The 17,549-nt window shown below is 33.2% G+C and overlaps 1 protein-coding gene across 1 annotated transcript; it reads left to right on the plus strand.

The window, feature by feature from the left end:
• Positions 1 to 1,243: 1,243 nt before the first annotated feature.
• On the plus strand, positions 1,244 to 3,970 carry LOC143069602 (uncharacterized). Its single transcript, XM_076244317.1, has 2 exons — positions 1,244 to 3,298; positions 3,656 to 3,970. Exon 1 carries the CDS (start codon positions 2,617 to 2,619, stop codon positions 2,947 to 2,949), a length of 333 nt encoding a protein of 110 aa, XP_076100432.1. The 5' UTR covers positions 1,244 to 2,616; the 3' UTR covers positions 2,950 to 3,298; positions 3,656 to 3,970.
• The last annotated feature ends 13,579 nt before the right edge of the window (positions 3,971 to 17,549 follow it).

Below are 17,549 nucleotides of genomic sequence, written 5' to 3' on the forward strand. Positions count from 1 at the left end.
TGCCTGAACCAAATTTTATGAAACTTATACGCAATGTTTAAAACCACAAAACACAAAAGTCAAGTCTGAATTTTGTTGGTGTCATCTTTACCATTCTAGATGTAAAGGGGTGACATTTTTATACGCCCGTCGTCTTTTAGACGGGACGTATTATGGTATACCGTTGTCCGTCCGTCCGTCCGTCGTCCACACTTCGGACAATAACTCAAAAACACTTTCACCAATTTCCATGAAACTTAAGTGAATTGTTTATATCTATTGACGTAAGCTCCCTTTCGTTTTTTTTTTAATTTCAGATTTTAAGTTTTGGATTTATGGGGCTTTATTCATAAAAAAAGGGGGGATTTTCAACACTTCGGACAATAACTCAAAAAGGCTTTCACCAATGTCCATGAAACTTTGGTGAATTGTTTATATTTATTGATGTAAGCTCCCTTTCAATTTTTATAAATTTCAGATTTTAAGTTTTGGATTTATGGGGCTTTATTTATAAAAAAAAAAGGGTGATTTTTAACACTTCGAACAATAACTCAAAAACGCTTTCACCAATTTCCATGAAACTTAAGTGAATTGTTTATATCTATTGACGTAAGCTCCCTTTCGTTTTTTTTTAATTTCAGATTTTAAGTTTTGGATTTATGGGGCTTTATTCATAAAAAAAAGGGGGGATTTTCAACACTTCGGACAATAACTCAAAAAGGCTTTCACCAATGTCCATGAAACTTTGGTGAATTGTTTATATCTATTGATGTAAGCTCCCTTTCAATTTTTATAAATTTCAGATTTTAAGTTTTGGATTTATGGGGCTTTATTTATAAAAAAAAAGGGTGATTTTTAACACTTCGGACAATAACTCAAAAAGGCTTTCACCAATGTCCATGAAACTTTGGTGAATTGTTTATATCTATTCATGTAAGCTCCCTTTCAATTTATAACATCTCTTTTGATTTGTATAAATATCAGATTTTACATCAACTATACCAAGTTCGTCAGATTTTACATTTATGCTGTCTTATTAAAAAAAAAATTCGAAAACAGCCGGACATTTAATCAGTGAAAACAGATCCTTTGTATGATGATCAACTATACCAATTTCGTCGAAGCTGTCAGATTATAATTGTAAGTACAACATAAAAGTATATATCTGTATAGAAATTTGCATGTACATGTAAGCCTTTTCTCGCCTTTGCAACTTTTCTCGCCTTTGCAACTTTTCTCGCCTTTGCAACTTTTCTCGCCTTTGCAACTTTTCTCACCTGTGCAACTGCATAGTATATCATTGTATAATTATTCATTCCTTCATCTGTGTGGACTCTCATACTAAACTTTAAAAAAATATATGAAATATATGAACTTATAACCTTCTAGTGGCAACAAGGGAAATTTGAGGTATCTGAAAGCCTGTTTGAATTATTATTTCAATACTTGATATGTTTATTATTCATTGTTATTAATTAAGAAGTATTTATAGTGCTAAATTTTTTCATAAAGTGTATACCTCAAGTTTCCTTTTTGTGATTTCTGGTTTTTTTAATACTGGTAAATTCTTAATTATTTGAAAAAATTTTATTTGAAAAATTTTATTGCATGACTTCAACAAATTGATTCTTTTTTGCTGAATTAATTATAAATAGAATGAACATAATAATTTAATATTCATATTTCATAAATTCAAAATTTCAAGCAGATTATACCAGGAATAACCAGGAATAACAAAAAGCATGACAGCTATATTTGTATCTATCATCACATTCCTACTAATATAGTCCTCCACGTTGGTGTTGCTGGGCAACATGCAGCAGTATTGATAAAATATTCCATTTATTTTAGATTTATTTAAACACTGTCTTAGCAGATTATTTATTTATTTGCATACAGAAAAAATACGCAATAGAAATTTATAAAAGTACCGCAATAACAATTTATACAAAAGTACAGCAATAGAAATTATTCAAAAGTGCATACTGCTGGATGGCTAAATGTCATGCTTACACATTGTGAGGGTTGTCCACTCAGCGGTGGATGGTTCCTACCCAGTGGTAGAGTTAATCAATTCAGAAATTATTCATGATCTGTACATGCTTTCACCCTTAGTTTGATTTTATGTCAGGCAACCAACAACCTTAATTAAATCCATTATTCCTTTCTAATTACATTTTATTAGTAGTAATCCAATTTTTACCAATAATTTGATACAAAACAAAATCTTACTGTCAGGGCTATTCCAGAAAAAAATGTATGGGGGGGTTGGAAGGCACATTATATTAATAATACATGGGTGATGGGTATCAGAGCAACTTTTCACACTATGATGCGCTTAAATTCTCAATTACAATTGTCTGGGTGGTGGGTGCTGACAAAAACTGCCTTCCAACCCCCCATACATTTTTTTCTGGAATAGCCCTGAGCTGTAAGCATTTTTTTCCCAGTTTGATATTGTCTGTTCAATTGCAGATCAATTAATATGGACAATTATTCTGAAAAAATGCAACAAATGGCAGATGAACTTGTAAATAAATCTTACCAGCTGAGGGGAGTGTTCAGCAACTTTTCTGCAACAGTCAGTAGTGATGATGCAGCTTTTTTTTAGAAAAAACATCTGAGGACATCAGAAAAATGGGCCAACAGTTGAAGGAAACTTCAAAACAAATCAAAGACAATGCAAGTAAACAGCAAAAAGTGGACTTAGAAAAACATAAAAAGGACAGAAAAGAGATGGCAGCATTGAAAAAAGAGAACTTTTCATTGAAAAGAAAAGTTGCAGAGCTTGAATCAGAAAATGACATTTTTTTTTATGATTCCCTGTTATCTTCACAAGAATCATACAAGCCTAGCACCAAAGCAACTGTAGCATCTCCAGAACCAGAGACAACTGGAACTGTAGTTTTAGAATCTCAAGAACCAGAGGCAGTTGTAGCATCTCCAGAACCTCTAAAACCAGATAATTAAAAAAAAGACATTGTTTTTGACATTCAGTTTTATTTACTGTGTGTTTTTGACATTCAATTTAATTTGAACGTGGTTATAAAAGAAGATGCCACATTGAGTACATTTATGATGTTTTGCAAAACTCTTTGTTAATTATATGTATATGAACACAATTGTAATATTGTAAACAAAAATGTGTATTAATGAATAAATATTTTTTTTTTTTAGGGATAGAGCAGAGTGAGCCATGCCTAGATATAAACGAAAATCAGTACAGCAATCAAAAAAAGATTTGAAGAGAAAAAATGATGCCAGAGACTTTGAAAGTGAGACTGTTTCTAAGAAAGCAGTTTATAAACTTTCCTCGGATGTGAGTCTAATTATAGCAGGTCTCATATGGGAAAATGTATGAATTACAAATGAACAAGATTTAGATTCATAATAGAAGAAGGAATAGAGTATTCAAGGAAATCATAGGTGTTTTTTTTATAAAATGAAGATCCCAACAAACAAACAGGTTATATCAAGCTGAACACAAATCATCCATGTTGCTCATCATTGTTGCAACTACAAAAGTACTATAATTACACATTTAATAATTAAAATTATATAAGTTCTTGCTATAAAATTATCAGGTGAGAGTTAATTAACCACTTATTTTCTTGAATTTGAAACAAATATTGGTAAATGCTTTCCACTTTTCCTATTACTATTTTTCTCATTTCAGTTTCTTGAGGTTTTTAAGATACCAGAGGGTTTCAAAATTCCCATTGTACACCAGCAACAAAGAACTGGGAGTGAGAGTAAATCAGTAAGTGTCATAATTAAGCAAGTACAAGTTAATATTACTCAACAATAACTGTTACAAGTATTTAAACATATTTTTGTTAATAGACACAAACATTGTCCAATCAATATTTATTAAAGTCAACTTCACATTTTCTTATTAATGTTAACATAAAATAAGACTAATTTATATAAAATATTACATATTTAAGTATGATTTGGAATTATATATCTTTCAATTTCTTCTTAATATTAACATTAAGGACTTGTCAGTCACACAGAGGGAATATTACTTACTGCCAAATTTCATAATTAAGTGTCTCAAACGAACATTGGAGAGTTCAAAAAGAGGTGGGGTTTACTGTAGAACATTATAGAATTATTAAGATTAGGGTTCATCAAGGAAAGCGAACTTTTGTAACATCATCCTGTTACAGTCATTGTTGGAATATAACATAATTCTTTTTGAAATGAAATGACATCTTTATAATACAATGATTTTGATTTCAGGTTTCAACATCTGGGCAACAATACACCAATTCAGACAAGCAACCTTCAACATCGCCACAACAATCTACTAGCTCAGTCAAGCGACCGTCAATATGGGTACAACCATCTACTAACTCAAAAAAGCGACCTTCATCATCTCAGCAGTCATCTTCTAGCTCAAATAAGCCACCTTCATCATCTCAGCAGTCATCTACTAGCTCAAATAAGCCACCTTCGTCATCTCAGCAATCATCTACTAGCTCAGTTAACCAAGCTTCACCATTTGATAGCTCTGTTGATCAGGTATGTTAAGTCGTGCATAAAATTAGCACAGTTCAATATTATTACTGCACATGTTAGTTGTGCTAGGTAACAAATTTAATGATCTATAGACATCAAGCATTATTTGCATAAAAGAACAAACAATAAAATAGGATGAGCAACATAGGATATCATAATCAGATGTCCCAAATACTGTAAGCATTATCTGCAATTAAAATCACATACTGTTGTTTTAAGAATTTAAATTTTAGATTTTGTAGCTATTCCAATGAGCAATGATTTCACTTAACACCTAAGGAACAAGATATATTCTTTGTTCCTTTATGAGGAATTTATAATGAAATGCATGGTCAATAAGCATATATATATATTTTTATGCAGCTTTTATTGAAGATAAAGACAGCATTGATTTTACAGATTCCTTATAATACATATATACCCATTAAATTGTGGCTCCCTATAGTTTTTAGTCTGTCTGTCTGTCAATGATTTATATGTTTTCCAGTAAATTCTGGTTTGCATTAACCGTTTTAATAAGTTAATTTCTTGTATTTAATATCTAGGAAAGTTAATGGCTACAAAATTGTAATAATAGTCATATTTTATTTTATTTCCAGAGCAGCAAAAGTAGAGCAAACTATTTTGCCATGTACAAAAGATAACAAAGGAAAAGCAAATATATGAAGGCAAAAGAAAAGCAGGCAAGAGAAAATAAAAACCTAAACCCCCTGTGGAAGAAAAATCAAACAGAAAGAGAGACTAAAACTCGACAGGATAAACGATTAGATCCATTGTATAAGGAAGGTGAAACTGAAAGAGAAACTAAAATTAGGAAAGAAAAACGATTAGATCCATTGTATAAGGAAGGTGAAACTGAAAGAGAAACTAAAATTAGGAAAGAAAAACGATTAGATCCATTGTATAAGGAAGGTGAAACTGAAAGAGAAACTAAAATTAGGAAATAAAACCATTAGATAAAACATATAAGAAAATTGAAACATTAAGAGATTCAAAAGATCGTAAGGATAAACGTTTTAATCCGTTTTATAAAAAATGTGAAACAGGAAGAGAAACTAAAACTCGACAGAGTAAACGTTCAGATCCATTGATTAAGAAATGTGAAACTGAAAGAGAAACTAAAACTCGACGGGATAAACGTTCAGATCCATTGATTAAGAAATGTGAAACTGAAAGAGAAACTAAATCACGTCAGGATAAACGTTTAGATCCATTGTATAAGGAAGGTGAAACTGAAAGAGAAACTAAAATTAGGAAAGAAAAACGATTAGATAAAAAATATAAGAAAATTGAAACATTAAGAGATTCAAAAGATCGTAAGGATAAACGTTTGAATCCATTTTATAAAATATGTGAAACAGGAAGAGAAACTAAAACTCGACGGGATAAACGTTAAGATCCATTGATTAAGAAATGTGAAACTGAAAGAGAAACTAAAACTCGTCAGGATAAACGTTTAGATCCATTGTATAAGGAAGGTGAAACTGAAAGAGAAACTAAAACTCGACGTTATAAACGTTCAGATCCATTGATTAAGAAATGTGAAACTGAAAGAGAAACTAAAACTCGACAGGATAAACGTTTAGATCCATTGTATAAGGATGGTGAAACTGAAAGAGAAACTAAAATTAGGAAAGAAAAACGATTAGATCCATTGTATAAGGAAGGTGAAACTGAAAGAGAAACTACATGTAGAAAGCAGAAAAGACTCTCTGTTTCATCAAACATAACAAATGTGATTGAAAAGTTCCATTCAACTGTAAATAATGGACCAATATATGTTTGTACAAGCTGTTAACAACTTTGGTATAAACATAGTGTAAGAAAATTCAAATCTGTTTTTCCCAGTGCTGATGTAGATGTGATACAGAATTGTCCACAAACTGCAAGTGTAGATGACACTGTATGGATATGCAGTACCTGTCAGCCACATCTGAAGAAAGGAAAAATTCCTCCTTCATCAACTATGAATAAAATGACTTTCCCAGAGCAAGGAATATTGAAGAAAATGAATCATTTAGAATTGTCATATGTATCTGTTCTTTTGCCTTTCATGAAAATTCATCAAGAACCTCGTGGAAAACAAAAATTTATTCATGGCAATATGGTTTTGGTACCTGCAAATATTTCAAGTACAGTGACAAATCTGCCACGAATGACATCTGAAACAGCCACTATTAAGGCAACATTGAAAAGAAGGTTAAAGTATCAGCACCATGTATATTGTTTGAATGTTCGTCCAGAACTTGTACACCAAGTAGCTGAGTTTTTAAAAACTACTCCTTTATATAAAGCTCATAATGTAACTATCAACAGTGAGTGGACTTATAGTGGAAATGTTGATATTTCTTCAGAAGAAATGACTGAAACTGATCATGAACAAGTGGACAATGAAGATGGCAACACAAATAACAACGATGTTGCTGATGGAGCATTACAAGATAATGATGGTACCAATAAGGCTTCTGAACCAAGTAAAGTTAATGAGCAAGATGGTAACAATGAAAGTTATGATAGCGATGAGGATGACAAATGGAGTGAGGTTGATGAAAATGAGTTAATGTCAGGACAGGCTGATACTTTACTCACAGCCCCAGATTTCGTTGAACCAGCTGAGAGACAACTTATATACAACTTTGCTCCAGGAGAGGGGGGGCAAATTCCTGTTAGTGTATTTATGGAGGAGAATGCAGAAGAATTAGCATTTCCTGGGATATTTTGTGGTACAAAGCGTCCATCGAACAAAGACAGATCAGTAAATGTAAGTTATGGGGAAATAGTCAAAGCAGAATTGCGCAATGTTGATAGAAGAGCTGCAGGTTCAATTGAAAATATCTTTTTTAAGACGAAAAAGATTCAAATGAAAACATTACTTGACCAGACTCAGTTAGCTTTAAGGAAAGTTAATCTAAAAGATAAGAAATTAACTGTGAAGGATGTACGTGGTACAGCAGCAATTGATCTCATTCACCATGACAAAGCATACAAGTTTCTCACCAAAATTAGAGGTTCCCCACCATATTTTGAGCAAGTAAGCAAGGAACTATTTGCTCTTATCAGACAAATTGGACCTGCAACGTTTTTTTTAACATTATCAGCTGCTGAAACAAGGTGGTTACATCTACTTAGAATACTTGGAAAAGTAGTAGACAAGAAAGATTATACTGATAACGAGTTGAACAATTTGAGCTGGCAGGAGAAGTGTAGGTTGATACAGTCTGAGCCAATAACATGTGCACGACATTTTGACTTCTGTGTACAAAAATTTATCACAGAATTCTTATTAACGCAAGCTCAACCACTTGGGGATATTAAAGATTATTTTTACAGAATCGAATATCAACAGAGGGGCTCTCCCCATGTGCATATGATGGTGTGGTGCTCTGATGCACCAAAGTTTTGTGAAGATTCTGATGATGATGTGTGTGCATATATAGATCGTTTCATTACATGTAGATTACCAGATGAAAGTGAATCTGAACTGTTTGATTTAGTTAGCCTTCAGTCTCACAAACATACCAAAACATGCAGGAAAAAAGGCAAAAAAACTTGCAGATTTGGTTTTCCCAAGCCTCCTTTAAAGAAGACAACTATTCTTCATCCTCTTGAACCTCCAAACTTTTCAAAAGATGAAATAGCAAGGCATAAAAGTGTTTGGATTTCAATTAAGAAAGAACTAGATAACATTGGAGATGATGAAAATACTACAATTTGCTTGCTTCTGGATAAATTAGAATTGACCTATGAAAAATATATCTTGGCCATCAGAGCTTCAATAAAATCTTCTACAGTGTTTCTAAAACGTTCTCCTCAAGAGGTTCGTGTCAACAACTATAATACTAATATCTTAAAAGATTGGAGAGCAAACTTAGATTTTCAATTTGTGTTGGATGTGTTTGCATGCGCAACTTATGTAGCATCATATATCACAAAGTCCCAGCGAGGAATGAGCGAACTCTTAAGAAAGGCCTCAGATGAAGCAAGGAAAGGAAATCAGACTCTAACAGAACAAATAAAAACAGTTGGCAACCATTTCTTAAATGCATTTGAGATTGGGGCTCAAGAAGCTGCATACATATGTCTTCAATTGCCTATGAAGAAATCTTCTCGACAAACAATTTTTTTGAACACAAGTCCGCCAGAAGAACGTGTTTCTCTATTAAAGCCGTCAACTTTACTTGATAAAATGGAGGATGAAGATGATGATATAGAGTGTGGTAATATTTTCAGCAGATACTGTGATAGGCCAAGAACAATGGAAAATATGACACTAACAGAATATGCAGCATATTATGATGATTCTCCAGGTAGACTTGAATTTCGGAGAAATACAAAGGGAAGCAAAACTAAAACTGTCTTGCCTGAACCAAACATTGAAAAAAATGATGATGAGGTTGAGAATGAGGAAATTGATGTTTCCAAGGATTCTAGACAATAAAGAAAAAGAAAAAAAGCCAGAATTATACGCTCGGTGCACTTTGATATTAAAACAGATTCAGAGAAGTACTACAGAGAATTGTTGGTTTTGTACTCTTCCTGGAGAAATGAAAATGATTTGAAAAAATCCTGCAACTCTTTCAATGAGAGATATTTAGAAATCAAAGATGAAGTAGAAACAGAACGTGAACTTTATGAGCCATTCAGGGAAATTGTTGAGGATGCCCAGCAGATAATAAATCAGGGTGTTGAAGATTCCCGGGATGAAATAGCACCTCAAACAGAGATGCAAAATGCTATGGACAAAGACAATAGAACTGATCCAAAGGACACTGGAATTGAAAATTATGACATTGGAATTGACCTAGGTTTACAGCCCTCAAACCATGAGCAAGAACTGAACAGAGATTTTGAATTGCCAGATCAGGAATTTAGATGTCACCTTCGAAAACTCAATAAAGAACAACTAGAATTTGTATATGATGCAATTCATATTCTGAAAACAAGTGAAGAACCTATTTATTGGTTTCTTAGTGGAGGAGCTGGTGTGGGAAAAAGCTATGTTACAAAAGCTTTATACCAAATGGCTGTTAAATTCTACAGTAAACAAGCTGGGGAAGATTTCTCTTCCAACAAAGTAATGCTGTTAGCTCCAACTGGCAAGGCTGCCTATCACATTCATGGCAATACAATTCACAGTGCACTAAAAGTACCTGTTAATCAAAATCTACAATATAAACAATTATCTTCAGCTGCATTGAATACATTACGAAATCAGATAGGTGAAGTTAATTTAATCTTCATTGATGAAATTTCAATGGTTGGGTTTAACATGCTAAACTTTATTCACCAGCGTTTAATGGAAGTAACACAAAAAAATTAGCTCTTTGGAGGAATTTCAGTGATTGCAGTTGGTGATTTATTCCAATTAAAGCCGGTTATGGACAGTTACTTATTTACATCTCCTACTACTGGATACATGCAACAAACATCTGGAAAGAAAATTTTACCATGTTTGAACTCCATGAGATAATGCGTCAGTCAGAAAATAAACCATTTGCAGAGTTGCTCAACCGCTTAAGGGAAGGAAACCACAACAAACAGGACATATCAGTTTTGAAGGAAAGGAATATAAATGAGAACACTGAAGATTATCCATGGGATGTACCACATCTCTTCTGTACAAATGAAAAAGTTGATTCATTTAATTCAGCTATTATTCACAGGAAAAATGACTTGGTATATGTTATCAGAGCACATGACAAATTTATTGGTTCAGCCCCACCGGGTTTAAAAGCCAAAATTCTTGACAGTTTTGGAAACAACAAACAGAATTCTAAGCAGCTACTAAATAGCCTGGAGGTTGCTGAAAACACCTATTATGAAATCACTGCCAACTTAGATACAACTGATGGACTTATTAATGGAGCATCCTGTAAAATGATGAAAGTGGAAATAAATCAAATTTCAGAATATGCTAGTGGAATTTTGTGGGTTCAATTCGAAGATCAAAATATTGGTAAACAACACCGGAGGGAAAACAGACGTTTGTACAAGAGTTGTCATCTAAAGGAATGGACACCACTTGAACCAGTGTCAAAGAGTTTTGCTGCTGGCAATAAAGGTGAGGCACAAATTCAACGTTCGCAGTTTCCTATTAGACCTGCTCATGCAAAAACAGTGCATAGATCACAGGGTGATACTTTGAGTAAGGTAGTTGTTGACTTAACCTCCAAAAGACGTGTTGATCACATACATTATGTTGCTGTTAGTAGAGTTCAGACTCTAGATGGATTGTTTATCAGAAATTTACAAGAAGACAAAATAGGTGTTGATAAAAATGTAAAAACAGAGATGGAAAGATTAAGGGCCACTACCATTGAAAGAAGACTTAGGAATATTTATGACCTAGAAAATTCATTACTGAAAATTTGTTTCTTGAATGCCTCTTCTTTACATAGACATTTAGAGGATGTTCGCTTACATTACAAATGCTGATATAGCTTGTTTTTGTGAAACCAGATTTCATAACCGTGATAGTGTGGATGCAACACAAATTGATGCATTTCACCAATATAGACAAGATTCTAAACCATCTGGACACAAGAGACCTCCATATGGTTTGGCTATTTATTCAAAGGAGCCTTTTTGTCCAAGTTTTCCGATTAATGAATCTTCCAATGGCATTGAACTATCTGTTTTTCAAACAAATCATAACTCCGACATCACCATAGTTTCTGTTTATAAGCCACCAAACAAGCCAATAAGTGAACTTTGTGAAAGACTTTTACATGTCCATGAGACATATGTATGTAACAATGATGCCATCATTCTAGGAGATTTAAATGTCAATTGGAAGGAGGATTCCTCAAACAAGCAAAAACTGTTAACATTGATGCAACAATTGAAATATAAGCAACTTATAACCCAGCCAACAAATGACTATGGATCAACAATCGATTTGATTTTTACTAATATTGACTGTGTTGATAGTGGAACTAATGAAGTCTTCTTCTCTGATCATAAATTAACCTGGCTATCTTTGTTATCAGCATAAAGTGGTTTGTGATTCTGTAATATTTAGAATAACTTAGTCTATTTTATCTCATCTATAACTTTTATATAATGTATATGCCTTAATAAATATAAAAGGTACTTGGTACTCAGAAAGTGTGTTGTGAACAAGATAGAATGTATGGATGAAAAATTAAGACAACAAACTTAGTTAAATTTGAGGTAGCCTTAATAGTGCCAATTTTTTTGTGCATTTTTATTTATTTTTTTTTTTTTGGGGGGGGGGATTTGACAGGGCTCACACTATTTCTAGTTGATCATATAAATTCATTTAAAGCATAAAAGACAAGTTAAAAGAGCAACGGGCGTATCATGCGCTCAAGCGCAGCCCTTTATTAGTATACCCTATCAAGTATATATACCCTTATATATAAGTTTGACTTGTAGCTTTCTTCGGTTATACATTTATCAGCTGCACATAAAAACGGTCTACAGATTTAGAAGTATAGATATGTAAAACAATAAAATTGAGAATGGAAATGGGGAATGTGTCAAAGAGACAACAACCCGACCAAATAAAAAACAACAGCAGAGGGTCACCAACAGGTCTTCAATGTAGCGAGAAATTCCCGCACCCGGAGGCGTCCTTCAGCTGGCCCCTAAACAAATATATACTAGTCCAGTGATAATGAACGCCATACTAATTTCTAAATTGTACACAAGAAACTAAAATTAAAATAATACAAGACTTACAAAGGCCAGAGGCTCCTGACTTCGGACAGGCGCAAAAATGCGGCGGGGTTAAACATGTTTGTGAGATCTCAACCCTCCCCCTATACCTCTAACCAATGTAGTAAATAAACGCATAACAATACGCACATTAAAATTCAGTTCAAGAGAAATCCGAGTCTGATGTCAGAAGATGTAACCAAAGAAAATAAACAAAATGACAATAATACATAAATAACAACAGACTACTAGCAGTTAACTGACATGCCAGCTCCAGACTTCAATTAAACTGACTGAAAGATTATGATTTCGTCATATGAACATCAGGCACAATCCTTCCCGTTAGGGGTTTAGTATCATACCATCATAACATATATGAGAAGAACATAACCCGTGTCATGCCAACAACTGTTTTTTTTAAAAAAATGTGTTTAGTTCCGATGCAAAGACCTTATCAGTGACTCAATATTAACGCCAAAATATGCAATCTTTAATGACTTGACAACAGTATCGTAATTATATCCCTTCTTAATAAGTCTATTCAAAGGTTTTGTAAGTTTCTGAGGTGAATACTGACACCTTTGAGCTTTATAAAGAATATTACCATAAAAAATTGGATGTGAAATACCTGAACGTATTAGAAGTCTGCATGTTGAGCTATATTTACGAATGATGTCTTTATACCGATGATAAAATTTAGTAAATGTTTTGACTAGTTTGTAAGAATGGGTCCATCGTACACGGATGCCGCATCCGCACTATCATTTTCTATGTTCAGTGGACCGTAAAAATTAGAAAGATTATATCATAGGGAACATGTGTACTAAGTGTCAAGTTGATTAGACTTCAACTTCATTAAAAACTACCCCGACCAAAAACTTTAACCTGAATGGGACAGAACGGACGGAAGGACGAACGGATGCACAGACCAGAAAATTAATGCCCATAAATGGGGCATAAAAAATGACTTTTGGAAATTGCTGGCGAGACAATAATTTAGTTTGAAAAATCAAAACTGATAAAATACATATTTGAAATAATACACATATACAGTTTCAAACTTTCCAGAGGTGCTATCCAGCACTTTGATTATAATAAAACTTATGTACACTAACTTTTTTTCTGAAGAATATTCTATAATTTGTCCAAATTTGAACACTTTTCAAAATTTCAAAATGTTTGGCCGGACATTTTTATTGCAAATGGTGCCCTCAATTTGGTGCCTTTAGTGTTATCAGTTGAACAAACATCAGTGCAAGTCATTATAAGGTATACAGAAGTGATAACATGACAGTCATTATAAGGTCAACGGTAGTGCGGACATGATAATCATAACACGATCTACAGTACTAAGATCATGAGAGTCATTATCAGATCTTCAATAATGAGAACATAAGTAAAGTAATTATGACGTCAACAATAGTGAAACATTAGAACCATTAAAAGGTCTTAGATATTGAGAACATGGCTGTCATTATTACGTCTACTAAAGTGAGATCAAAAGATTCATTATGAGTTCATCAATAGTGAAAATATGAAAGTCATTATTAGGTCTTAAATAATGAAAATATGACAGTTTTATATGGTCTACAGTATTAAGAACATAAGTCATTATTAGGTAAACAGTTAGCAGAGGATGAGAGTTATTATTTGTGTTACAGAAAGAAAACACATGAGAGTCATTATAAGGTCTGCAGTTCTTAGAACATGAAAGTCATTATAAGGTACACAGCATTAAAAACATGACAGTCATTATAAGGTATACATTATTAAGAACATGCCAATCATTATAAGGTAAACAGTTAGTAGAGCATGAGAGTTATTTTCTCTAATTTTTGTGCTATTTTCATATTTCCTGACCGGTGTGAGAAAAATATTTTTCCTCACTAGTGAAAAATCTGTTCTCGGCTAATGATTAGTCGAAATTTGATTATGACGTCTAAAAATTTTGTTTTCTTCTGAATTTTCCTATTGTGACGTCACGGAAAAAGGCGACCATGCCTGATGACGTCGCATATAATCAACACAAGTTTCTGAAAATCTTTGAAAAAGAAGGATAAAAATCATTAGAGAAACAGATTCCTACACTACAACTCGTGTATTACGATATTTCTCCACTCTCGACAGTTAAATTTTACTTATTTAAAGAGCTCGGCAAGCCTCGCGCTTGAAATACTAAAATTTAACTGTCTCGAGTGGAGAAATATCGTAATACACTTGTTGCAGTATAGGAATCTATATATTTGTGTTACAGAAAGGATAACCTATGGGATTCATCATAAGGTCTACATCAGTGATAACATAGTCATTAATGGTTCTACAGTTCTGAGAACATGTATTATTATAAGGTCTACAGAAGGCAGAACATGAGAGTTCGTTTTACTCTACAGAATGGATAAAAGAGGAGAAAGATACCAGAGGGACATTCAAACTCAAATGCGGAAAATAAACAGATAACCTCAATGCAACAAAAGACCAATAGACAAACAATAGAACACAAAACACAACATAGAAAAATTAAAGACTGAGCATTACGAACCATACTAAAAACTGGGGATAATTTCAGGTGCTCCGGACGGGTAAGCAAATCATGCTCCACATATGGCACCCGTCGTGTTTCTCATGTTATTACAAACCCGGTAATAAGTCTAATTCGGTAGGTCACATTCGGGAAAAGGGTATGGGATTATAGTTACGACATTAGGAACATATCCGTTATCATCTGTGAAACCGATATTCCATAACGGTCAACCAACTCTTGATGGCATCCGGTAAAACTTACGAAGGGATGACTAAAACTTCACCACTTGGAACTCTTGGTTTGATAGCTTCCTTGTGAGCAGTAATTCTCTATCAAGGACATCAGGAGAGCAAATACACGACATGGAATATCGTATAAACTGGGAGATAAATACTCCCTATGCAGGCACTGATGGAATGTTGCTACATAGAAATGGAAAGTTTATAATTTGGAAGCTGAAATCATCTCTTTTGTCGTAAATGTTTTGTTTTCAACTGACCCTCATTGTCAATTTCTAGATGTAAGCCAATATATGAGCCAGACTTAACTGTATCTGTTGTATCCTTTATCTCAAGTTCGATGGAAAGATTCGTTCAACATTGTCACCAAATTTCGAATTATTTAATGATAGAACACCATCTATATAGCGAAAAGTAAAGTTAAAGAATACTGCTTACTTCTTTTCTTTCTTCTTAAGAAGCTCCTGTATGAAATCAGCCTCATATGAATAAAGGAGCAATTCGACAAGAGGGACACAGTTTTTTCCCATTGGAATGCCGATTGCTTGTTGAAAACACGTCATTAAAACGTAATAAATATTTTGTCAATCAAGAAACAAGCATCTTGATACTGTCAGTTTCAGAAAATGTGTTGTTAGAATCAGAATGATTTTTTTTACAAAGTAGGATTTTTCCCTTCCTATGACAAGATACTTGTATCTACGTTGACTATTCTTTTTATGAAACAAAGCAGGACCAACTCTTTCAATTTGTCTTTTAATTGGAATGAGGAATGCTTTTGTAAAGTGTAGAAAAATCAAATGTTTTTATACTATTGCAAGATGAAAGAGACTTGGATTGTATGTACACTTAAAACTCTTTTTAATTTTTTAGTGTCCACATATGATTCACGCCACATCTAGAATAGGTAGTTTCACAATTACTTTGAAGCCCAGCTTTGATTGTTGATAACATTGATGTTAATAATTTAGAAAGAGGTTTCGTGCAGCACTTTGAAGACCAATTATAACATGTGCAAGTCATTTCTAGGCAAACAAGAGTATGAGGGTCATTATAAAATCTACAGTACTCAGAACATGACGATTATAACGAGGTCTGCAGTAGTGAGAAAATAATAATCATTTTGAGGTCAACAGTCCACAGTATTAAACACCAAAAAAATCATTATTTGTTTTAAAGTATAGAAAACATGAGAGTCATTAGGCTACAATGTTGAGAATATGTAAGCCATTACAAGGTCTACAGTAGAGAGAACATGACCATCCTTATTAGGTCTACAGTACTAAGAACTGGGCAGTTATCATAATGTTATCAGTACTTAGAACATGACAGTAATTATAAGTTCTACTGTACGAAGAACATGCCAGTCATTATAAAAAGTAAAATCACAAAACCTTCGAGGAAAATTCAAAACGGGAAGTCCCTAATCGAATGGCAAAATCAAATGATAAAACACATCAAAACACGAATAGACAACAACTGTCATATTCCTGACTTCGTACAGGCATTTTCAAATGTAGAAAATTGTGGATTGAACCTGGTTGTATAGTACTTAACCTCTCACTTATATGACAGTCGCATCAATTTCCGTTATTTTTACAACGATGCGTGAACAAAACAGACATCATTGGTAAAATAGCCACAATATAGTTACAGCAGTCAATCTCAAAACAGACAAACATTTACAAAAAGCATATATCAAATTTAAAAACACATTCAAAGTTTCGCGTGTTTGGCGTCATAAAATGTAAACATCACGTAGAAAGAAATTTTGTCGTTCAATGTTTATTCAAAACAAATATAATTTCACTTGTGAAATGGTGGTGTGCAGGGTTAAAAAAATCAAAAGTTATGTAAGAATTAATTTCATTAACACACCGAGATTCAAAATTATCCAGAAGTTCATTACAATTTTGAAGAATCCATTTTATGCTTAAACTAATTTTGTCGTTTGTCGTTCAAAGTTTTATCAAATTTATAATAGAACAATAACATAATGACATATAACAAAACAATAACATAATGATGGGATCTTTAAAAGTACAGAGTCACGTTATAAGAACCACAAAAAGATGCATATACAAAACACAGTAAGGTATACAGAAAGCAGAACATAAGTTATTATTTGTGTTACAGAAAGGATAACATATGAGAGTCATTTCTAGGTTTACAATGGGGTAAAACATGAGAGTCATTATAACGTCTACAGTAGTGATACCATAAGTCATTATTTGTTCTACAGTTCTAAGAACATGCCAGTTATTAGAAGGTATACAGTAGTGAAAACACGAGAGTCAGTATGAGGTCTACAGTTCTGAGAACATGCCAGTTATTATAAGATATACAGTAGGCAAAACATGAGAGTTCGTATTTTCTCTACAGAATGGATAACTTATGAGTGTCATTTCTATGAGTACACTGGGAGAGTATGAGGTCATCATAAAGTCAACAGTACTAAGAAGATGATAGTTATAAAAAGGTCTGCCGTAGTGAGAACATGAGAGTCATTATGACGTCTACATTAAGCAGAACATGATAATCATTATAAGGTCTACAGTGCTTAAGTCATTATTAGGTCTATAAAACTAAGAACATCAGTCATTATT

This window comes from Mytilus galloprovincialis, chromosome 3 (genome assembly GCF_965363235.1).
Source record: "Mytilus galloprovincialis chromosome 3, xbMytGall1.hap1.1, whole genome shotgun sequence".
NCBI classification, from domain to species: Eukaryota; Metazoa; Mollusca; class Bivalvia; order Mytilida; family Mytilidae; genus Mytilus; species Mytilus galloprovincialis.